This window comes from Topomyia yanbarensis, chromosome 3 (genome assembly GCF_030247195.1).
Source record: "Topomyia yanbarensis strain Yona2022 chromosome 3, ASM3024719v1, whole genome shotgun sequence".
In the NCBI taxonomy this organism is placed as follows: Eukaryota; Metazoa; Arthropoda; class Insecta; order Diptera; family Culicidae; genus Topomyia; species Topomyia yanbarensis.
Genome location: NC_080672.1, coordinates 116,714,412 through 116,739,712, shown reverse-complemented (window position 1 = coordinate 116,739,712; position 25,301 = coordinate 116,714,412). Strand labels below are relative to the sequence as shown.

At 38.6% G+C, this 25,301-nt stretch overlaps 2 protein-coding genes across 3 annotated transcripts in view; both read right to left on the bottom strand.

The window, feature by feature from the left end:
- Positions 1-19,053, bottom strand: part of LOC131693946 (protein aubergine-like) — a 40,786-nt gene extending 21,733 nt beyond the window's left edge. The window contains exon 1 of the mRNA XM_058982235.1: positions 18,920-19,053. The gene's annotated coding sequence lies outside the window, so the exon portion shown is untranslated. The remainder of the gene's footprint in view (positions 1-18,919) is intronic.
- Positions 7,375-19,591, bottom strand: LOC131693947 (protein aubergine-like). Of its 2 annotated transcripts, none has more exons than XM_058982236.1 (5): positions 19,433-19,591; positions 9,056-10,481; positions 8,788-8,991; positions 7,796-8,731; positions 7,375-7,733 (listed from the first exon to the last, which is right to left on the bottom strand). In XM_058982236.1, the coding sequence occupies exons 2-5, from the start codon at positions 10,474-10,476 to the stop codon at positions 7,469-7,471; spliced, it is 2,826 nt and encodes a 941-aa protein (XP_058838219.1). In that variant the 5' UTR covers positions 10,477-10,481; positions 19,433-19,591; the 3' UTR covers positions 7,375-7,468. The 2 variants fall into 2 exon arrangements, with proteins under 2 accessions (XP_058838219.1, XP_058838220.1); XM_058982237.1 differs by lacking the exon at positions 19,433-19,591 and adding an exon at positions 10,571-10,689.
- Between the last annotated feature and the right edge of the window lie 5,710 nt (positions 19,592-25,301).

The following is a 25,301-nucleotide window of genomic DNA, read 5'->3' as shown; positions in this document are numbered from 1 at the left end:
CCTGACTGGGTTGTGCTCTCTTGCTGGTGAAAATGCCCCTAATTTGATCTGCAGATGAGTCGGAAACGTCTGTCAGATGGTTGCTTGATTGTGGATCTTGAGTTGGTCGCAATTTTCTTCCAGTGTAAACCTTCTGTAATTCCCAGAACACTCTGCTAGCTCGACATTTTGTCCTTGAGCCGTGTACACGATGTGTGAAAAAGCACTTCAAGGCCCATCCACAAGACAATCACATCAAACTTTTACATTTGAAGAAATTTTCAGCAGCAAGAAAAAATGCTTCCGTTTTGTTCCAGTGAAATGTTCGTGTTTGAACGCAACGAAAACTCGAATCGAGTGCCCCTATTGTTGCCGTACAACTTGACTCAATGCGTTGAACAAAGATGGCAGACGCTGCTCTAACAAACGGCTTCAAATGAATATGGTGATAATAGAAATATGGCTAAAATAGGCTCATTACCCTAATTAGCTTAATCAGCATGAGTTTAATGTTATCTTTATGTGATCAAAATTTAAACTGCTTGGAGAATGGCTTTGGAAGGGGCGTGAAGGAGGGTTAGCAGAATGAGATTGGAGAATACGTCAGAAATACTTCATTTTATTTCGGTATGCGATATGGATGAAGAAAATTCGGGTGTGAGGGCGGGTGGGGGGTTGATGACAGGGGCGGATCCAGAAAAAAATTTCGGTGGGGGTCTGAAATTTTGATTTTAAAATGAACATTGCGCAATTCGAAATACGTAATAACCTTATTTAATGAATATCAGTTATGTTGGACAAATTTGGTTTGGAATGATTTTGAAATAGCAACTTATATAAAATTGAAGCTAATTTGAAATTTCTCAAAAAGTGAAAACATTTCGGAGGGGGTCTGGACCCCCAAGACCCTCCCCCTGGATCCGCCACTGGTTAATGAGCTAGGGAGGTTTAATGGTAAGAGGAAGAAGGCGATGCAATATTCAACTACATACTATGCCTTCCATTTGAGACTTGATTTCTGAAAATCAGTTTGGTCATCCCCGCAGAACCAATGTGTCTTTAATTGTGGAATATGCCCGGAATCGGGGACTTCCGGAATTTTCGATAGTGGTCAATATATTCAAAAAATGTTTCATTGGCAATCAGTGATCTAGATCTGCGAATCGAAGTAATTTGGTGACCATTTCAATAGTTTCCAGCCTCTGAGGTATTCCGATTGTAACGGTTTATATGAAAAATTACAGTGTGACCTTACTAACCAACCTGTAACTCCGGAACCACACTCCAAAGCCGAATGAAATTTATCAGCCGTCAATGAGGTTATTGTATCTTTCATTTTAAATCAAGTTTGTAAAAATCGGTTAAGTATGCGCTGGGAAATAGGGGAGTTTCCCGGGGGCATCGTGAACTGTCATAGGTGGCCCATGTGTCAAAGCTACTTTGAATGATCATTAGTGATCTAGCTAGACCTGCAAATCAAAGTAATGTTGCACCCTTTTTAATATTCATTACCTTATTTGAACTTCATGGTGGTACCAGTTTCTATGGGAATTTACTGTGTGACCGCACTCTTCAACCCGTAACTCCGGAACCGGAAGTCGGAATTCAATAGCAGCTTATGGGAGCGCTATACCTTTCAGATGAAACCAAGTTTGTGAAAATCGGTTCAGCCAAAATTGTGTGAGTTTAAATGACACACACATACATACACACACAGGCATTTGCCGATCTCGACGAACTGAATCGAATGGTGTATGACACTCGGCCCTCCGGGCCTTGGTTAAAAAGTCGATTTTTACAGCGATTGCATAGCCTTTCTTTATATGAGAAAGGCAAAACTCACGTTTTTTTTTTGAGAAACCTGGCCTTAATGTTCAGAGCAGACATCTTTGAATGCGCTTGGATGAAAAATGAATTTTAATTCACGCGTTTGCTTCAGTACTCATTCGTCAGGTGCAGTGCAGTCATTCCATTATTTTCGACTGCATTTGCAAAGTAAATATTACTCCCATTTTGCACGATGGGATATCGTGCAAAATGCAAATGCAATTATATTTCTAGTTAACTGAACGCGTGGATAAAAAATGAATAAATCTCAAACGAAGTTCATCGCTCAGAATCAATATATGGTCGATTGATACCAAGGATTGCATGATTTGGCCATCTACTAGCGAATCGGGATTTATTGTAAAAGAGGTGATGTGTTTTTTTCGAAGTAGAAAATCTCGACAGTGTCGACAGTTTCATTACAGCGGACACGTTTTACTGCCCACATTCTATATATTAAGAATAGCACTAAACAGTGCAATGTAACCACATACTGCTGCATCCGAAAAAATTGAAACCCATGCAACTTTACCATTCTTTAATCACACTGAAAGCCATTCGATGAACAAAATAAAACCATTTCTTATTTTCCTAATTAGATGATTTCCAAGATTCACACACCTTACTGAAATACATCAATGTAGTGACAGAAACTATGTTCATGCACGGTGATTATAACGGTTATGCAGGTAGGTATAAAACTTGTTTTAGCCTGGACGCAACTACCTGATACAGTACGCGACAAGAGGATAACATGACGTCATATTGGCGTAGTCAACATGAAAAACTTTGTTTGTAACAAAATCAACGAAACTTGTCTAAATACAAACGAAGAGCACTTTAATTAGCATCAAAATAGAGAAAGTGTGCATTGTTTTCTATTGTTTACTGCTACTGCTGTTTGTTGATGACATTGCAAGCGATTTTGATGTTGTCAAACTGACCCCCATTAATCGGTGGAAAAACGATGTTGCCTATTGTCAAACTCTGTATGTAGAGATAGGGACGCCAATTAACTGGTACTCCAACAACAGAAAATCAACTGACCTCATTGTCGATTTTAACTAGTTTCCTTTAGATATTTCAATAAGGGAATGGATTTGATTGACATTTTGTTTCAATACATATATACTACTGAAGGTTGAAATTATCGTCGATAATTGTCAAAATCTTTGTATTTCGGATTTAGTTGATTATATCGTAAAAATTCAATTAACAAATTTTGTTATATGCAATATGATAATTATCATCTATCAATTACCAACAGTCCTTAATACTTTTGGCCATTTCGTCTCTTTTAAGACCGCAGTTCATAAAAGGATAACATTATGAGAAACATAACTCAATATTTAAGTGTGAATTCCTGGTCTCCGGAGTATTTCAACAATTTAATTACATACCTTCCTGCATCGGTCGTTGAAACAAAACGTTTGAAATAACCTATGTTGTATTTTACGATGAACTAATTTAGTTCAACAATCAGGTCAGTTGAGTTTTCTTTATGTGTGTGTTCTGGCTGAAACTGTAGTGTAACAGCATATGCGATTGTGTCCGGAATGAAACAAACATTACAAGCTGAGACAAGCGCTTGAAGCTTTAACACAGGTAGGCTTTTCAAGTTTTGTACCAAACTTAAACGTTTGTGTACAGACTAAGACTGACAGCATCTAAACAACAGCGCTGGATTATGGTTTTCAGCAAAAACTTAGCTCGTTCAAATATCAATTAGTCGAAATCAAAAAATCAACTAATTTTTTGGTTGAAATTGTGATCAATCGGTTTTCCGTGAAGAGATGTTACGGTTAGTAGTACAGACGAACATGGCGCAACAACTGCTGCTCTTAAGGGTCTTCTAAACATCAAACACCTATATATACATCTGAAAAAGAAGCACTATCACGTTCATACATACTGCCGGTTATTGATCTTTGCCACAGGAACCCTTTTGATCTAGCCGGATACGCTTGTGGTCACAAATGCCGTGAACTGGAATTGGAACAGTCTCATTCATTAAGTACAACTGCACTGTATTCCAAGTAATAACTTTCTCGATTATGCCTGGAGTACAATCGGCTCTTCAACAGGACTTGTCCGGCAAAATTTATAATTTCTGCTCCGATTGTCAGTTAAGTTAAGACGCCTAGCTCGGATACCTCATCGTTTAAGGTAGTGATCGCACACCAAGCTCAAAATGAAGAACTCAGCATTGTCAATGCTGTTAACCTCGTCCGGAAACCCCTCTACTTCGTAGTTACTGAGAATGAATAAGATGTCGCATTAACCAAAGGCGCCGTAGAAATTGACTTCTTTGGTCCTGGACTTGCTTTGCCAATTTCAACGTATTTGATAAAGAAAGCGATCATGTCTTGGGCTTTATCCAAGTACTGCACATATTTGACGAAATCTATACAAACCTGTCGTCAAACAAAAGCTTTTGTGAGAAAAAGAACCTTTTGCATTTTTCCAAATACCATGGTTATAAAAACCTCTTGGATTATTGGAAAAACCACCGCGACATGCTGATCAGGACTTTAACCGGCAACTGCAAACTCAACTATCACATGGCTAATAATCAGCGTGCTGAGTCATTTTCATGTGATCTTTGTGAATCCGGCTACCGAACTTCATGCCATCTGATGTGCAACCACCGGGCTGTCACGTAATGCGAGCTTTCGATTGCTCTTACATATTTGAAACTGTGTTCAGACAGTTGAATCTCTGGAACATGACGTGCGGATAGATGTTTTCACTTTCTTTTTTTTCTGTTCGTTTTATCTTTCGTCTCTCATAGCTACTCTTTCTGCCTCACATATTTTCAATGGACTGGCTGCCTTTGAAAGTGCCCCCTGGCGGCTGTATTTGACGTTCGATTTTTTGCTATTCGCATGTGTCGTCTCAGCTGAAACCCAGTGACACATTTTGAACTATTCGTGAATTTGTATTACGTGCTGCTAGTTTTTGCGCCGTTATTTTTTCTTATCTTCCAATTCTAATTCTTTCCCATATTCTTCTGCTTTTCTTCCGTTCAGAGAAATGATAAGACACGACAAGAAACAAATCCCCGTCACCGCACGGAAAATGTGCCAATTTATTCAGATTCCTCATTCAACCATATCTTAACGAAAAAATTAATTGAGGTTTTCAAATGTGTACCGAAAATTTAAAAAATCAAAGTAGTGGTTTTGTCTTACGAAAGTCACTAAAACAGGCTCTTTGTGAATTTCTAAGAAATATTTCGAAGAAGCATACTGAGAACATAAGATGTTCATGAAATTTCTACACATCAACAAAGACTGCAGTACTTCAGAAAATCCAATTAAACATGTGAGGAAAAGGGGCCAATGTGTGCTCAGAAACACAGATTATGCTTTCGGAGCTAGCGTGAATCAGGTGCTTGATTAGTCCTGTCACTAGGTTAGTGTCGGATTCTGATGAGAGGAACACGAAACGCTTTTCCAATAACTAATTTCAATGGCGTTTTTATGGTGAGAATGTGACTTAGCCCATTTCCTCTTACAAACCCTGCCGTACAAAATTGCTGCGTCAAGTCTCTCAAAATCAACAGCCAGTTCAACCACTGAGCAAGCCCCCACTCTAGACCCGTAAGGACAAGAAACAAGGAAGAACATCTGATCGTGAAATATGAAGGCAGCGACCACGACGATGACACGGAACTGTACAATAGCAGGTTTGAATATTTCATTTTCATGTCATTTTAACGCAATAACATTTACATAGACGATATTTTCATTTTATTGCAAGAAATGCGGTCCAATAACTTTAAATGAAACTGTTTCCCGAATTGTGGTAAAACAAAGCAAGAATAAAAGATTTCCTTAGATAAAATAACATTAAATGAAACTGACAACGTTCGCATCTTCAGAAGATATATTCAAAATAATAGAACCTACAACTTTCTCGAAGACACCACATTTCTACGCACTATATTTTGTTCTACCGAATCCCAACGTTTTTCGCAACTTCTACCAAGTTTTACACAGCACTCAGCTAAAAAAAACTTTTCCCGAGATCTCAGTAGAAGTGACGTTTTTTTTCTGAAACTCGGAAAATATATCGCTTAAATGGAGTAAATTAAACCAACTTTGCTGAACTATCAGTTGAAAAATTCTACTGACTGTTCAGCTGTGCGGAATAATTCATTGCACATTATTATTTTCCAGTATAATAGCTGAAATATTGCCAATGTGTGTTTTGGTTTTTGACAGGATTGATATTGAGTAAACATTGTATCATTTCCCGAAAAAGATGTTATGAAAAATGAAATTAACACAAAAGGATTGCTTGTGCCCTTTTAGAAGTTTATATTATTATTAATTTAAATTACTTTCAGCCTTTTCGCAGTTTTCAGGGCGTTTGTCACCACTTATTTTATTGTTCACACATGTGCAACAAGGTGTATGTGCAGATTGTCTTGATTCTGTTATGTGTTTGTCAAAACTACAACTCTTCGCATTCTTTTACAAACACACTCTCTTGCTCGCTTTGAGCTAAGAGGCTTTGAGGCATACCCTCGATAAAACGCTGCCGAACATGGTCATGTCCAAGCTGAGGCATTCGTGTCCAGACTGAGGTTGACAGTAGCAAAACAACAGCGTTAGATAGTTGTTTTCAATAAAATCTCTGTTCGTTCAGATATCTACTAGTCGAAATAAAAAAAATCAACTACTTTTCAGTTGAAGTTTCCATAAATCAGTTTTCCGTGTGGTCAATTACAGTATAATTGTACAGCGCAAATTCGTTAGTTGGGTGTTCGCTAGTTGGGGCATGCCCCAACTAAAAGACACTCTTATGTCAAAACTGAAAGTCAAAAACTGATTGACGTTTGAATGTCATTGATTTCGTTGGCTGATTTCTGTGGCGATCCAGAAAAAATCATACTTTGAAATTCAATGGAATTTTATTTTTTGAATTCATATTTCGGAATGATTTTAGTGAAATAAATGTGTTAAATATTTCGCTTCTTCCATTCAGCATCAATTAGTTTGTGTCGCAGAGACATTAGTTTAGTAACTTTTGAAGGTCATCTCTGATGTATTCAATCACATTATACAATCTTTTTTAGCTAGTGGCAACGTAGTATGTTTGTGCTTTATCGGCTTTTTCCCGACGGTGTATCCATTTCTTGTTTTATGTGAAGGAATTCATCAAAAAATAATTGATGGTAAAAAGAACACTAATGACATACTTTGTCACAAAAAAACAATTTTAAACTGGAAGGAAACAGCCAACTTTTGTGAATTGTAAAATATTTGTTTTTTTATGAAAGAAAACAAAAAATCAGCGTTTCCCTTGGGTAATTGTTGTCAGCTGTCAGTTGCCCCAATTAACGGATACGATTCGCTAGTTGGGGCGCAGTCGTGACCCAACTAACGAATATGCGCTGTAACTGACTACACGGAAAACTGATTCACAAAAATTTCAACTAAAAAGTAGTTAGTTTTTATTTAAATATTACCCGAACGACAATATTCGTCGCTACTTCGAATTGGACCTATGGCGCTCTATTCAGTCTCCTACTCCCCGCTAGTTATACCTAACGAATACACGTAATTTTGCGTACTTATCTCAAGTACATATATATATATTCTTCACTTATAGTTTTCATAAAACAAAATTTGAAGGTTGAAAAAATATAAACCAGTTACAAATAATACAACTTTTTCTCCAGCAAGTGATTTGGTGCCTGATGCAAGTACTGTCCAGTGAGGAATGCCAATTTATGAGCGTACTGACAAACCGCCGGAACACCCACCGTACCGGACCAATTGTAGTACAAATGGGTCTGCTTGTAGGTTAAAACCTGTAGATTATCGGCACTCAGGCCAGAATTATCGAACAGGATGTTGTACGATGTCGGCGATACGGTACCCTGACGAACGCTTTGTGAAATCAAATAGAAATCATTGCTGAAATAGGAAAGTTTCGAATGAAAATAAGTTCCTAAGCAAATAGAAAACTGAATACTCACCGCTCCGGCAACGTTATCACATCATCTACAATTGTACCCGGCACTGGGTTACGTTTCTGGTTGAACAGACGAGTGTTAATTCTTTTGTTAACAACGAAGAATGTGAAACGCGGGTTTGTCGGATTATCCTTGTAGGCACGATTCAAGTTTTCTTTTACTGCACCAACCTCATGCTCGAAGACATAATTCATTTGTCCTTCGCCAACTCCATCTCGATAGATAATAATTCGTTGAGGCAACGAACCAAATTCACCTCTATATGAATGTAAGGCTTTCATGACGTTTTGTGCCATAAAATTTGACAGCTCTTCACCACTAGAATGGTGGTTCACTGTTGAGAAAAATCTGGGGTGTTTTGTTGTACCGCCATACATTGAAGCAACCAATGCCCCGAACGATTTGCTTTTATCCCTTGTGTCATGACACACGTCAAATCCTATAATCATTACCGATGTTAATGGATTTTTTAAAATCCACGGTATACCTCCAAGTTTACAGTTGATTTGTATTAGAACTTTAGTCGCTACGGACAGCAATGTTCGTAAATTGCCACCCTTCGGAGTAATTGTCCTGGTTTTAATGACCTGCGTCGGCACTGCCCGGTCTACGCAGCATTTCTTCTTGATGGCTGCATAACGATCAGCCTTATCATTGCTGACCAGACACATAATCAGCTGAGGATCCTTTTGGATAACTTGACCGAGGTTTTCAACGTACACTGCAGGGGAATCATTCGCAATAGATATCCTTTGAGGATCCTGTACCTGAAACCGCATACCCTTTGCAGACTCTCTTAGGCTACCTAAGAAATCAGCCATCAATTTCTCCGATCCGCTGGGTACAATTACGTACCAATTTGTGAGCGGGACGGTAACATGCATTTCGGTGTTGCGGAACACCATCTGCCAATCTGCTGTTTCACCGGCCGGAATGCCACTGTGGACGAAAAGAGAGGTTAATTCAATGACTTAACACTTTTGATGGACACATACTTGTTTATATCACTAAACAGTATAGCTTCTTGCGAAAGGATGCGTCCGGTTACTTCTACTAGTCGACGATCTAACTCTGTTTTCCAAAACTTGAAAACTTCGGCACTCTCACTTGATTGCTGCAAACGTCGATTAAACACTTCTAGCCTTTCAATCCGCTTATCCGGAGTCAATCTAGTATGATCGGCGAGTGTTCGCATCAAACTGAAATTCAATAATAAATGTGAATCATGTTACACATTACAGATGCTCGATTCTGAAAACATACTTGAAATTCTTCCGCATATCGTCGGTGATGCCCGTTACACGAACCAACTCTGGAACCAAGTAAATATATTCGGGCCTACCAGCTCGGATGTCTCTTGGTTTCGAGCGAGATACCAGCATGGGCTGTCTAGGATCACGGATAACGATATTATAGCGTTCTTTGAAATATTGTAGAAAAGTTATATTCCCGTTCGATGTCGCAAAAGAACTCTCCGGTGACGTGTTGAATTCCACATCGTTGATCGTATAAGTGTTGCCTTTTCCATAATTTGCCATCACCACTGATCCAAGAACCAGTCTTTTATAGTTGTCCTTATAGTTGCTTCCTCCCTGATTCTGGCACTGCCTGAATAGTGCATAACAGGTATCTACTCTCATAACTCTATGGGCTAATTCGGCACACATAAGAACATCTTGCTCATGCTGCCGAATACTTGTAATGTAGCCAGGGTAGAGCTCTATTCCGTATTGATTAATAGTTATCTTTGCTTCAGGATCGTAGAAATTTCGACCAATTAACTGAAGCTTCAACCCGCTCATCGCTTTCCTATTGATCAAATTGAAAATCACGAAAGCCATCTCGTTGGTACCGTCAACAGTACCAACTTTTCGAAGTTTTATTATGTACTCTTGATTGGTAGTATTATCCTTGGTGGGATACTCCACTTCTTCACTGCGTAGTTTGTGTCTAGTGAACAGTTGGGTACCGTCGAAGAGATATCCCCCGAGTACTGGCTTCAGATTGTAAATCAGCGATTTCATTGTCCTGTCCGTTTCTACCGGGGGATTGAAATCAACTCGATACTGGAAAATCGACTCATTTTCCTTTCGTGTAACGCGGAAATAGTTCGTAGTAAGCAAAGTCGGTTTGCCTGATTTACCCTGTTTCGTCACTTGACAATCAATGGGTCGCGTGCGGAGAACGTCCGGAATAAAGCGCCTGCCACGCATCGCTCCCCGACCACCAGCAGCTGGTTCACCAGTAGATCCTCTTTGTGGACGATGTGCTGGAGTCACGGAAACATCCGCTGCTTGTGATTCAGCAGGAGTTTTTTGCTGCGGTTGTGTCGGGCGTTGCTGCTGCGGTTGCGCCGGGCGTGGTTGTTGCGGTTGTACCGGGTGTTGTTGTTGCACTAGGGCTGGATAGTGTTGCTGCGCTGGTTGCGGACGTTGTTGTGAAGATCCAGAAGGCTGCTGCTGCTTACGGCTCTGTGATTGAGTCGGTGGCGCCGATTGTCCCAAGGATGGCCATGCCTGCGATGGCGGCGGTGGCTGTCGTTGCTGTCCACCATCACTATTCTGACCACCACGACCGCCCCCTCCGCCATGATTATTGGCACGAGGGTTTCCACCGCCATGGCCAGCCGCTGCAAAACCACGGGCCCGGTTACGGCCTCCACGATTCCCCTGTTTCTCTGACATGTTTACTATAATGTGAAAAGGATATGAAAAACCTGCAGTTTTTGTTGACCCGGCTACCAGGAAATGTTTGCTCGTGTTGTATTTGCTGACTTACCTCATGCAGTCTAATACTCGCCATTGAACTTTTTCTAACTTGTATAAATCGAAGAAACCGATTGAAGACGATCATTACTACCGTTATGATTCGCTGGTTAGACCCTTTTTAAATAAACCGTTTTTTAGTTGAACTATTAGGCTGTGCACGCTGACGAAGTCGACTAGCAAGTCGACATAAATTGACTTTTACTGTGAGCTGTGGTAAACACAGCTCACAGTAAAAGTCAAATTTATGTCGACTTCGTTAGCGTGCACAGCCTAATTGTCCAACCAAAAATTTTCTTAAAGTCAAATTCACTTTGACAATCAAACTGATAACAGTTAGAAATATGAACAGATGCATTGAAACTATTATTTGTACCAGTTTTTGACATCCGTCAATCGTTCCAACTAGTTAAACAAATTCGATAGTTGGACAGAGGCTATGACCCAACCAACGAATCACGACTGTATACGATAAATCGCGGTTCTTAACCCATTCTGTCGAACACTGTTTACAATAGACCATTGCTTGATGACGCCATCAAAGAAAAAAATGACAATTTCGCGAGATTCTTTATAATTTGTTCAATTTTGAAAGCGATTCGAACTAAGGTAATGTCAAAAATGTTGACTGATTGGTTTATTAAAAAACGGCTTTAACCTGATTGACAATCCAGTGAGCTTAAAGAGTTTCATGTAAATCCTTATTACACATTTTTTAAACATTGTGCGTTGGAGTTAACCACACTACATACACACCAAAATTTAGTCGTCGATTTCAGCAAAATTTTGCTGAATTTTCATCAGCAGAAAGTTTTAGCAATCCAAGATGCCGAAAGATCGGTAATTTGAATTGAACCCAGTTTAGCAGATTCGCTTTGCTGCAAATTCAGCAGTTGAAATTGTCAAATTGACAACGTAATTACCGGATTTGCAGTAATCCAGTACGGAATACTGAGAATTCGGAAGTTGCACAGTCATTAACACTAATTCCCTAAAGCAAAATTGAATGAAATATATGCTTACTTTTCAGTCATCATTTGTCATAACTTTACACGGTTCAAATCATAAATAAAATGCTCAAAATTGACAAATATCACACAAAGACATTCGAGATGCATTTTTCCAACTGGTGTAATATGCTTTTCCAAAGAGACACGTCGCTTATGGCAATTTCGCTTGAACCTGAAATTGAGTCAGGTTCTAACCCCAACCGCTGTCAGTTCATTCATTTTGATAGCAGTTGGGATTAGGAACTGACTCAGTTTCGCCTCAAACAAAAACCACATTATTTTGTTCGCCGCAAAATTCGGCATTAAATATTTGGCGCGCAATTCGTCGCAATGCTTTTGTTAGAAGATGAAGGACACGTTAAAAAATGTATTACTATTTAGTGCAAAAAAATTGATTGTAAACAAAATATACGAAAACTTGAAACTTTGGGAGAATCATTTTTAGTCAGTTTATTTAACAGTTAACTTAGCTAATTTCCACACATTAAACTAGGATAATGTATGTTTTTCGACTTTTCTTGGGATTTATAAACGAACACGCCAATTCAATTCGTCGCATCAAAATGATTGAAAGGCGCATTTCCAATGCAACGTACAATAACAAAACAGTAACCCGGTCAAACCATTCGGAATTTGATTCGGAATCCTGAATGGAGTCATTATGGTTATTGCATTTGATTTGGAATCCATAATGACTCCATTCAGAAATCCGAACCGGTTCCGGAATGAGTTTAACTGGGAAGATGAGAAAATTGTACAGTAAATATACGCATGGAAAGGTGGATGTTTTTGGGTATGAAATTTAATACACTAGGGTATAATGGGTTAAAAACCAATTAATTCACGATAAAAAAAACTTTGTCCATACTTTCCTACTGAAAAACTAGTGATGATATTGTCTATTTCGAGATACACTCAGGTTTTTTTTTCGCGGGGATACAGGCCGCGTAAATGAAAACCGCGAAAATGAAATCCGCGTAAATGAAGACCGTGTAAATTTAAGAATCCGCGTTATTGGGAACCTCGTTAATGGATACCGCGTAAATTAAAACGTAAATAAAAACCGCGTAAATTTCAAAACCGCGTTAAAAATACCGCGCAAAAAAACCGCTTAAAAAACCTTAGTGTAATCTAGCATTTCGTCCAGTTGTTGCTATATGGGAAACAATCGAGTGCGATCGAAACAAAAGCAAATCTTCAACCCGTTTTCTCACTCTCACTGATGCAAATTAGATGGGCGCGTAATGCAACGCACGGCCAGGCGACGCATGGCTGAAAAGTCACAATGTGGATTTAAGAAAAGATTCGCAATAACTTCAGTGAAAAATAAGGTAGTTTAGTGGAGTTCAGTACACGATTGGCGAAATTAGTGACCGACGTAGAAAAAAGAAAGAGACTTGCTATATTTTGATTTTGATTCCTGAAATATCCGTCAAAAATTGTACATGTTTTGAATTAAAATAAAACAGGAAGCGGGCCGTTTCACAATAACATCACTCAGTTTTATCTAATTCTGCTAGACCTGCTAAACTTTTGCCGATAATCCCATTAAGTGTGGCCTGGTATGGTTGATTCTTGCTTACAGTAATGTATTACTGGATCAAAATATATTAGTGAATTGTTCCTACTACTGTGGTTTTCATCCTTTACAAGAACAAAAAAACAGTCTTGTGGGAACTAAATTTTGCCTCATAAACATTTCAAGGAGTGTTGATAGCTGACAATGTAGGAGAGAGACTGTTTTTACCTGACCCCAAAACCCCATATCCCAAAAATCGTAAAATTCCATTCTTATATGAGTATTCCTCGTAAGATTATTTGAATAAATAATAAATTTTCCCTGCAGTCTGCAAAGTTATTCCTAAAAAATCGCAGATTTAAGCTCTAAATATTGTATCAAAAAATTCTCATCCGCAAAATAAAAATATATGCATAAAAAGGAATTGTGACCACGGAAAAACCACTTGTGGAAAAAAGACCTTTCGTTATAATAGAGTTCAAGAGTAATTTCAAGTTAAGCCACTGCTCTTAATAGACGAAGCGAGCTTCGAAGCGCTGTAACTTTCGATCTATTTCTCAGATTTCTATAAAAAATTGCGAAAATATTCTCAACAAAGAGTTAGACTTCCAGATAAAGTGAAAAAAATCGATTTTTTAAAAAACAAAAAAGGTATATAACCGCTTAACCGCTGTCAATTCATACATTTTGACAGTGGCTGGAAGCTGACTCAGTTTTGCTTCAAGCAAAACGGACAGAAATCGTGTATTTCTAACTTTATGATGACGCCTCAAACCTCAAATTTTTTTTTATCCAATATAATTCAATGTTTTCGGCAGCGATGTCTATTGAAATAGAAGAATATACAATGCCGAACAACGAAAAATGTCACGAATGCTTTTCAGTAAAATTAAACTGAAAGTGTAACTTTGCAGCTTCAAGCCGACCAGTGCCGGTGGCATGTAGAACACAAGCATGGCGACTATACCACAGTAAACCGCTGACTATGCATATTAGCACCCATACGAGGAAAACAGCCAACTATGCAAGCAGCTATGGCTGTATGGCCGCACACGATCGTCAATAGCCGGCATCCAAGAGAGTCATGTTACCGCTTGATGTTGTTTGTATTGACGATTGTGTGCGCATGTCTCGACAGTCAAGTCCGGCAAAGTAGGTACTGTACATAACTTTTTAGGTTAGAAGAATCATTTAGAAATGTCTGCCATTAATTTGTATTATAAACAAGTCGCTGTTGGGCTAGGAAAGGTTTAGCTTAAGAAAGTGTTCATATTCATTGGTTCCATATGTTGAACCAGCAATTTATGCCTTTTGCATAAGTACAATGAAATCCATTCACTACAGACAAATGTCGAAGAAAACAAAATGATGAAACAAAAAGCTATCGGCACTTCATGGTAAGCGTCATGAAAAGTACACATAAAGGAAACATAAATAAAGGGATTTATGGCTCGTAAATCCAGTGACATCTACTTGAATACGAAATTGAAGGCTGATTTTCAACCCAAACATGTATTTAAATCTTCTGTTTAAAGCGGACAATCTGGGAAAAAGTCTCATAACCCGTATTTTCAAACCAATGACAGAATTATTTCATAGTTATGCAAAGCTCAATGCCTGAATTTTCCAGGATTTCTTTAAGGAGGATCCTGAATTGAAAGCTTCTATAAAATCGAGCAGATCAACTCTACGATTTCTGTCGAAGGGACCACGATGGCAATCTTTTTACTACAAGGTATTGTCCGCGCTCTTCCGAAGGAGACGCATCATATTTTTTTTGTCGCAGATTTAGAACGCAATTTATATCATGAGATAGTCACACGCATGAAAATTGTGTACATAAACTCGATACAAAACAAAATATACGAATAAAATAAATATGTGAAAACACCTTGTTTGTCGAGTTCATTTTTTTCACCCTTTTCGTTGCTAATGGCAACAGATTGAGCCCGGATAATTCACATTGTAGGACGCGTCAATTAAATTATTCGCACCGAAAACGATTGGAAGGCTCTATACGCAATTATTCTCGCTCTAATTCTAAAACGGTTCGGAGCGAGATCAAGATAGCGTTAAAACACGTTTTAACACGTTGTGTGAACGCAGTAAAATACTACGTTCACACTACGAGTTAAAACGTGACATTTTTCTTGTTGCTAATTATTGTAACGTGTTTTAACTCTGTTGTGTGAACGCAGTATATATAACAACCACTATGGTAAAGTGTTTCAAATGTAGAAATAATAATAAAATAATAAATTTATAAGAGTGGCCTCGCCAAACTTTTCAGAAATATGTTCGGAAACCTGCATGAATTCAGTATAGATTCCAGCTCAAATCCAACAAACCTGTCCGACTCAATCGGTTTCCAAATCGGTTGCTGTATTTGAGATGAAATTCAGCAGTATTCCGACCAGACTTACGAATGGTTTGACCGGGCCGGGAGTGTACAAAAATGTTTAATATATAACAGAGTTTTCCATCTACAATGATTTTGGATCAAGGAAAACGAAATTCTGAGAAAAAAATCAAATCGGCTTGGCGGGCAGATGCCGTTTCTAGACCGGATGTAGTAGACTGATGGGTGAGTCAAGAAATTCTTTGTGTTCTGCTTACTTGAACTTCCCAAAAAAAATACCGAATAGCTCAAGTCATGCTATATGTCGTAGATTTTGTACAGTAAATTCCGTTCTAGGCATGAAGATTCAAGTAAACTGTATATATCAGCGCCAAAAAATTTGACTTGCAACGTTATGGGTTCCATTTGGGTCCTAGAATAACTACAAATTCTAAGCTCAATCGGTGGATCCATATTTTGCGCCAACGGTTTAAAGTTTACATGGGATTTCGTTTGGGAAATCGAGTTTTACAAAATAATTCTTCCAGGAGTCGCCGCAATGGGCGACTCCTGGAAGAATTGTGATTTTCATAGCAAATTTACCCGTTTTTGAGTAATCCTTAGTTAAGCGGAAACGGACACCGATTATAAAGTTTTCACTTTAAAATTTGGACTCGCACGTTTAATTACTGTAGCACCTCTGGTTGTCGTAGCACCAAGCACTATACAGAATTTTGATCAGAAAGAATTGTGTATTCAGTGATAAAAATTTCAATGGGATTCATAAACGCATTAAAAAGTTATCAAAGATGGGAAGCGAAAGATGTAAAAAAAATTTTCACTCATATTGAAAACTAACGTGGTCAACGGAAATGATCGCCATAGGTTCCGAATTTCCTAAATCGATTTTGAATGCTTAAACGTTTCCGCTAGCGTATGATCTTGAAATACAAAAAAAACCTAGAAGTGGAACATATGACTGGTTACTATGAGCGGAAATTAGTAGAGTAGGTCAAACAAATACTGGGATCTCCGGCCGTGATTTAGCCAAAATCTTCAGATTGGCGCACATTCCAGCTTGACGAATTTTTATGAGAGAAGGTTTTCAATCGTAGTATGTCAGCAAGCATGACAAAAAAAAACATGGTTGCTCAAAATTATACTAGGAAGCTGTACAAGCATGTCCTAACCAAGTTTGTTTTTTTTTCTTTTCTTTTATTTACGACTGAGAGTGAGTCATTTTTTTTTTCTTTTTTATGTTGTATCGACATTCAATTAGCAAGGGAATGGAAGGTATGCAGTATTTTCTATTTTAGGAACCACAGTACTCAAGGAATAGCAATAATGTGAAGGAAGAAAGTTTAGGAAAGCATGGAATAGGGTCATTTGAGCAAGCCTACAGTTTCCCGACGACTTAACCCTTTGCTTCTACCGCAGGAGTTAGGATGTTTTGGCATTTTTATCGACTGCAAATCGCTTGAGTCTGCGGCATGCCCGGACAAGCACAAAGTTACTTAGCGGTTAATGCCAATCTAAACTTTCTTCTTTCACACCCTTGCGCTTCCTTGAGTACCTTCCAGCTCCTTGCTAATTGAATGTCGTACAATATAAAAAAGCCCTAACAAAGTACAAAAGAATTTTACTGGAAGTTTCATCGTAATAATGTACATTAGACAAATCATCGATCCAACAATTCAAATAAAACTAAGAATTTTAGTGAATTTCCTTGATTTCGTATTTTTGTCATATCCATTTTTTCGTTACTGGAATTTACAAGCAAGCTTGTTGTCGAATTTAACTCCATGCAATTCGTCGCATAATCGGCTTAATTTCAATAATTTAGAAATAAACTATTTTCCACTCTTTGAGAAATTTGTACATCGGACATTAATTGGATAATAGTCGTACAGAGTTGGTAATAAAAATTTTCTAACCATTTTGTACAATATTTCAATATACATATATGGAAGTGACTGAAAACATCTATTCTCATATAAGGTACAACATTTTGACACCCAAACATCCCAATGCGCTCAAATCAACATTATCAATGTTATTAGTTATTAGGACTGAAACCATTAAATTTTTGTACTTGAACATTTACTCATATTTAGATAAAAATGTCGGCCATTTTTAATCCTCCATTTTGAATTTCGACATAAAATGGTACCAAAAAGTTGCTCGGAGCTGCAATTTAATTTTTGTCCTACCCTATTGTCCATGTTGTTCGTAAAAAAAAATCACTAAGCAAGTGAGGTGTCACGTGAGATCACCGGCTAAGTTGGAAAATGACAGCAGATCCCAATGTTCGAACCTATTCGCTTGGATACCTACACTTGATTTAATTATATATGCAATCAACTAGATATGCAAATCAAACAAAATATTTGACTTAGTCCACATTGTTATCCTTAATAGAAACAATTGCAAAGAAGCATGCACTAAAACTATACTAGATTTGGAGGAAAAACACTAGAGTTTGTTTACAGCCTGTTAGCCCTACTGAACATTTTTTTGTTCGATCAGCATGTTTCCCTAATGGAAGTCTTAATGGCAACGCTGTACATATTCTATTTATTTTTTATCGAACCCTTATTATCAATTATTCGTAGTGGCCCGCTAGCTAGCATTTTCGTTTTTAACCTTACACTACACCAGTACTCGCTCAAACGACACAGTCTATCTTTTTGTATTACACCGGTGTAAAATGAGGTAAAAACGATAATACACTTCGATTATTTTTGGGCATTTGCTGTTGGAACTACTATGTCACAGTATAATACTTTGAATATTTGAATCTATTGCTCAAAATCCTACTGATTTAAGCACACCGCACGGATTTGTCTATCTTCTATATGAAAATTTGAAAGACAAATGACAATTGAACTTTTTACAGCTCTAAGATTCATTTTAGATTCAATTCACTGCTGATCTATATGTTGTATAAACCCATAAAAACCTTCCCTATTTCTGAGTTAAAATACTTTTTCAGCGAAATATGAAACAAAATGTCTACGCTTTATACTTTTCCACGTATTAGTCCCATGAAATACACATGCGATCACATATTGTTTTTTCCGTAACACCAGCTCAAAAATGTCAGAGACAGCAAAATGTACGCTGTCCATAGGCAGCTTTTGAATGGCGTCTAGTTGACTTTGGGTAGTCGCAGTGAAAAGAAATACTTTTCGCGACAGAAGCGGTTTCAAACATTTTTGTTAATCCGCTTTTCATCATTTCAATAAAACAATACAATGGCCTCCCAACATCACGACCACCGATTCTGAGCAGGGCCCAACTTTATGATTGCGGAAGCTCTCGACGCCATTTTAACCACATTCACCGATCGTGCTCTACCTTCAGTGTGAAACGCGCACGACAATGCAGTCGGCCCCGGCAAATGTAAAATTTGCTTTTCAAAAACAACTAACTTCACTTCATAAATCTCTTGTCACAATTCCCTTATATTATTAGCACAATTAAAAGTTACAATACCTTGTACGACAGCGAAAATTCACATTAAACCACGAAAAATATCCCACTTCGTGTATATTCCTCACACCGGTAAAACACACTCTAAATGCCAACGCCACACTACGACTGAAAGAGACCAACTGAGTGAAGCATTGCAACTTTGTCTCCGGACGTACCACAACAGTGGGAAAAATGTCGACCCTTGTTACCAACACCTACGCGTAACATAGACCCATGCTTGCAATTTCTCGAAAGTGTATGTGATTCAAAATGGAGGACTACATTATTTCATCATTTATTGTTTCGTATTTTTGAAAGTATTCCCTACATTTTGGAACCGTTGCGCTGACACGTCTCACAAATCCTGTTCTTGTATCGATAATTTAACAAACTTATACACATTTAACAGTACGGATGAAACTTAAGTCTCGTACGCTGCAACTTTACATTTCCGCAATAATTATATATGTTGTCACTACACGAGCAAACACTTCCAATATAATTGTTTTTGTTAATTTAATAAAGATTAATTACCTGAATGTCTTCAAATGTTTGTCACTTTGACCAAATCGTGCTGCTGTCAATGTTTCGCTACTGCGACAGTACTACCATACGTGGTGTTAGCTGTCCCACTAGTAAACTGCACTTCTCAATGACTGGTGTAGGAAGCCAACATTACGCACTCTGAATCCGTATTGAGTATTGTAATTCATAGCAGTTTATATATATACTATCAATGAAAGTAGTTGAGGAGTGTGCGACAAGCAGACACATCCATTCAAAAATTATCAAAACAGTGATCGTATTATGATTGAAAACAAACCCATTTCACCACCATCAGCATAGTACATACACTGCCATAGGAGTGGACAGCACGATTCAACTAATATCATATTACACTAGGTTACGTACAACCGGCGGCGACGAGAAGGATTCGGCGGGTTTACCTACATGCCCGCCAACAAACCTGACCAATACAAGCGCAATCGTGGTACTCTCAGACAGGCAACATTATGCTCAATCCATGCTACGGAGGGTGTAGAATTTTCCCTACCATTCACATTCCTATGCAGCACTATACTACTTCGACTCGTTGGACAGTTCGTACCTACTTCAATGGACGTGCTCAGAAATGCAAAGATAAGCCCAACCAGATTGGCCATTTATGCATAGTTTGCGCAAAAGAAACAAACGGAGCGAAGCTTTATGCGGACACGAGTATTTTTTGCAATCTTGATGAAATATGTGAATAATAACACCTAACCTGCATACATATAATTTTGAAGAGAGATTAAACTTCATGCGTGGCCGTAAAAGTATGAAGAATCTAAAATCCCATAGCAATTGGTAGATTTTAGAAAAGAACCAATGGGACCAGCAAATTTAAATAATAACCTAGCCCATTTTTTGGCTTACGTATCAGAAGGGTAAAATTGTATCGACAAACAAGAAGCGATTATTGATAAGAAATCTTCGCCGGGGAAGCTTGTTCTTTTCATATTTACTTTGGCACAAAACAAATTCGAAATTTATAATAAGAAAAATGATTTATGATAGCATATCACGAATTGATTAGGGACCCTTACATGCGCAATAAAAGTGTCATTATGTAATCCATGTGTAGTGTATTTTGAGAAATTTTAAAATTATTGTTTTCTATTAATAATCAAAGTTTAACCACAGAGAACAGACGTCTTCAGCATTCAACTTGTGTGAAATATCTAACGGAAGGTAGTTGGGATATCCAAACCAGGTGTGCTACTGTCGTCACGTTTTTTTTGTGGCTGAGTTCGACAGAATTGACAGCGGTTATTCCTCTACCCAGTCAAACTAGTCCGGTACCAGTTCGGACTTCCAGCATGAATTCTAACTCAAATGCATCAACCGATAGAGTCGGAATCGGTTGATGCATTTGAGCAAGATTTCATACTGAATCCATTCAGGATTTAGAACCGGTTCCATAATGGATTTGACGGATAGTTGGGATAGGTTGGTGTGGCGGCGCTAGTGTTTGTCGTATATTAATTCAAATGTTTACACACGTTTTTTAAATATTTTTGTTCGATCATGGATGTCTGTTCTCTGTGGTTTAACGTACAGGTAAGCACAGTACAGTACTAGCTGGCGTCCCGTTTCGTGTAAAAACTAAAAAAAGTATAAATGAGAATCTAAGCCATATTTTATGAGTATGACTCCTGGTGGTTTTTATCCAAATAAGCATTACACTTTAAAAATCTAAGATTTTACGAAACAATTTCGACAGTCTACGTCGTGCCATTAATTGATACGATTCGTGAATGGCTTATCTAGAGAAACGTAGACGGTAGACGTAGGTAGACGAGCCCTTTTTCATCTCATTAGTCAGGATGTCACACTATTTTGTTGATAACTCGACATACGACGACTGGATTGCGCTTAAATGGGTATCATCTTTGCTTCGTTCCTAAGAAGCAGTTCAGTATAAAGTGTTTGCCTGGAAAATGTAAAATGCCCGCGTTTGAAGATTGCGCTGCGTTGCGTTGTGACGATGATTTTGGCGGATTGCACACTAACTTCATCATGTTTGACTGCTGATTATCTAATAAGAGTTGCTTAGGAAATGGTAAGCACCCAACAAACATTTCGTGGTTTTATAAACGTTTAACAGTTGCTTTATTCAGCTCTAGCTGAACATTGGAAATATACGTGTAATCATATATCGTTTATTGCACCCTCAAGCATCTGGATTTGGATAATTTATTCAGCTTGTCTCTGATTAAGACACATGAAAGAACAATTCTTCAGCATGTATACAGCCTGAAGAAAACCACAGGAAAATAATTAAAAAAAGATATTTATGTTACACACGCCATCAATCTCGTTGGAAGCCATCTTCTTTTATTAGTGTTAAGTTACAGGTAGAGAAAACTTGCATTACCTTGTTGGATATCATATCACGTACCTGGAATTCGAACCCGCAACCTACCTTAATGTCTGCACCAATCTTGCATATATCGAATGCTTAAGATTTCACCGATATACCGACAAGTCTAGGCTGCTGAATAGAGTCTGTACAAAAGCTACAGTAGCCTTTTATAGATTTGAGTGAGCCTTGGGCTTGGATTGGGCTCGAATCCCAACCTACGATAATTTTATTTTAATATTTTTTTATTTAATAATTTTTAGAACATTTGGGAATTTTTAATTAGACATTTTACCTAATTTCGAAAACTGATGATTTAGACGTTTTTGTATCGAAAGTGAGGACTTATGGTTGTCACAAAACATTTAGATAAGTAAAAATGGGCGTCATATGAAAGAGGTGGTAACTGAATGATGGATTAAAGGCATTCATAATTCCACAGAGAACAGACGTCCATCTTCAGCATTCAACTTGTGTAAAATCTCTAACGGTTTCGAAGGTAGTTGAGATATCCAAACCAGGTGCGCTACTGTCGTCATGTTTGCAAGTCGATGGATAGAAAAACAAATCATGGTAACAAAATGGTGTCAAAAATTTACAGCAACGTTAGAACAAAAAGTTTCTCTTGTGTTCAATATGAGAATATTCATGTTTTACAAGTAAACAGACCGTTTCGAATTAAAAGGTAAATTTACATAAACAAGGGCGCGTGTGATATGATAAGCTTGAACCTTGAAAAACTGTAAATCGTTGGTTTCACGTGCTAAAAACTTCCTAGTCTTGTAAGTAGGGGTTTGCCCACTACTCGGGTTCTGGTTTGCCCGGCGAACCCTTCTTTTCAGGGCGGCCTAGGTGCCTCTACAGAATTTCGGATTTTCGTAACAACAAGAAAAGTAAACAAACAAATGAATTAAATTTACCGTGTTTATTTCTCTCCTACTCTCCACTGCTGCTGATGCGGAATCCCAATGCTGCTGGTGAAGGGAAGGCGGGCGGTTTCCTTCCGGCAGGCCGGGACAACAACGGCCGCGTACTTGTCCGGGTTCCGTTGGCTGCTCCGGCAGCGGTCCTTTGCGGTTAGCTAGGGAGGTGAGCTTGGCTCCTTTGTTGGAACCTCCCTAGCGACGTTGGCGAACTATCGCCGGATCAACTTGCTCGCCGCAAGCTATCCCGGAAGTCACCACAGTGCACTTCCCAGGGGAAACCTTTGTCCACCCTGCTTCGTTCTCCTTGGCTATTAGCTATAGAGGAGAGCTAGGCTCGTTCGACTTATCCTCTATAGCGAGAACGGTCGGTGTTCGGTTCCTTGGGTTTTAGCCGGGGACGCGAGAATGCTCCTTTACGGTTAGCTGTCCCACTTCGGCGAACCAACACCACTCACTTCACTAGTGCCCGAACCACGGGCCGGCACTATTCGACGGTTTTATATCGCCGTCACACGCGCGCACTGAATCCTTCCTTCTAGTGGCGGGGAACTGTCCCGAAAAGACAAAAATTATCTGGACGTCTGTTTGATGCCGTGGTCCGTCACTTTCTAACCTTTTCACGATGGCCGCCTTTTCCACTCACCCAAAACAAACACCAAAACCAGCACCAAAAAAAACAGTACCGCCGCATAGCTGTCATCGCTATGTGCAGCATATCCAGCACACTTATTGCAGCAAGAGGAGAGCGGTGGCCTACCTAAGCCCTATGTTATTTATACAGAAACGTAAAACAAAAATTATCTAACCTATCTGTACGAATAAAACCGTTCACAAACGCGAAAATTAACAAAAATTTACAACTAAATGTGAACGGTACCGAACAGCGGTGAGCATAATTTTACGTAAACAATACACTCTACGGAGTGTATACGCAAAAAAAGGGTATATTTCCACCCAGTGCAAAATTGTTACCCTGGCGGGTTACAGTCTCACCAGAAGTACTTGCTCCAAATTTAAAGCAAATCGGACAAGTCTAGCTACCGGACCAACGTGCTTGAAGTTTGTATGGGGTTTTTCGACGATTTACATGGAGAAAACACACTAGCTCGCATTTGCGCTGGTAAGTGGCACTGTATGCATCATATTATAACTGTAAGTGAAAATAAGAAAGATGATTTAATTGTCTACAACTTTGTCGAAGACTGCTAGTCAATCCGGCTTTGTTGAAAAAAGTTATTAAACTTTTAATCAGTGTATCAGTGCTTGATTTCAACGAACTAACCATTTTTGTGAAATAATGGTTAGGTTTAGCTCAAGAGCATGTTTAGAAGAATTATAGTAGATAATACGAGTCAAGTTTTGGTTAGAAAATTTTAGTTTCACCTATGAACGCATAGAGGGCGCCACTACTAACTGTTCAACGGAGAGAGATAAAAATTAGATATCTTCTACAAAGTTGTAGAACGGGCATTTTGCAGTATTTCTTTCGAACATCCCGATATTCTACCTCTCTTCTATAAAAAAGTTAATGTTGGCGCCCTCTATGTGGTCATAGGTGGAACTAAAATTTTCTAACCAAAACATAACTCGCATTATATACTAAAGTTCTTCTTAACATACTATCCGGCTAAATTTAACCATTATTTCACAAAAATGTATAGTTTGCGGGACTCGAGTACTACTACACAACCATGCACTGCTAGGCCCAGGGTTGCCACTATTTTTCAAAGAAAATCTGGCAGTTCAATTAAAAATATCTGGCAAAATCTGGCACTTGACAGCGACCTCATAGTCATCGAAATTTGGCATATATTTTAGTTTTCGTAGAATGTGCATCAATCGATTTTTGTAAAATTTGGGACATTTTTACCCAAATTTCCAAAATGTGTATGTAGCCGCTTCCAAAACTTAAAAATCTGACAGAATGAGAGATTTGTCTTTTTGTCTGGAAGCTGCCAAAACCTCTGGCTGTGCCAGATAAATCTGGCATAATGGCATCCCTGGCTAGGCCCCATGTAAAACTGACTCAGACATCACTTCGTTAAAAGTTCAACAACTTCATTTATCACAGCCGGATTGACCAGCAGTCCTCGACAAAATTGTAGACAATTAAATTATCTCTCTTATTTTCACTTATAGTGATATTACAATGCATACACTACCACCTGGCGGTCAAAATGCGAGATAGTGGGTTTTCTCCATGTAAATTGTCGAAAAATCCCATGCAAACTTTAGGCAGGTTGGTCCGGTAGCTAGACTTGTCCGATTTGCTTCAAATTTGGAGCAAGTTCTCCTGGTGGGACTGGAAATCGAGGTAGGGGTGGGCCGATTGAGTTTTCAAAAATTCATTATTTTTCTGGGTAGTCTACCTTATACCCTTCCAAACTACCAACTCCGCGACAGCTATGGAAGAGCCTGATGAATCGTCTACCGTTCATTAAGTAGGTAGAGCATCAACACTTTCCATCTACCTTATCCTTCTCCGTGAACGATGAAGATGGGGGCGGCCGGCAATGATGGCTATCATGCTGTTGAGGTTTTAATATGGTATTGGTATGAATTCCTACTTACCACT

Coding starts and splice junctions, on each gene's coding strand:
- LOC131693947 (XM_058982236.1), bottom strand. CDS start 10,476: ATGTCAGAGAAACAGGGGAATCGTGGAGGCCGTAACCGGGCCCGTGGT. Junction 8,992..9,055: donor GATATGCGGAAGAATTTCAA/GTATGTTTTCAG, acceptor ATTGAATTTCAG/TTTGATGCGAACACTCGCCG. Junction 7,734..7,795: donor GTGATAACGTTGCCGGAGCG/GTGAGTATTCAG, acceptor TTCCTATTTCAG/CAATGATTTCTATTTGATTT.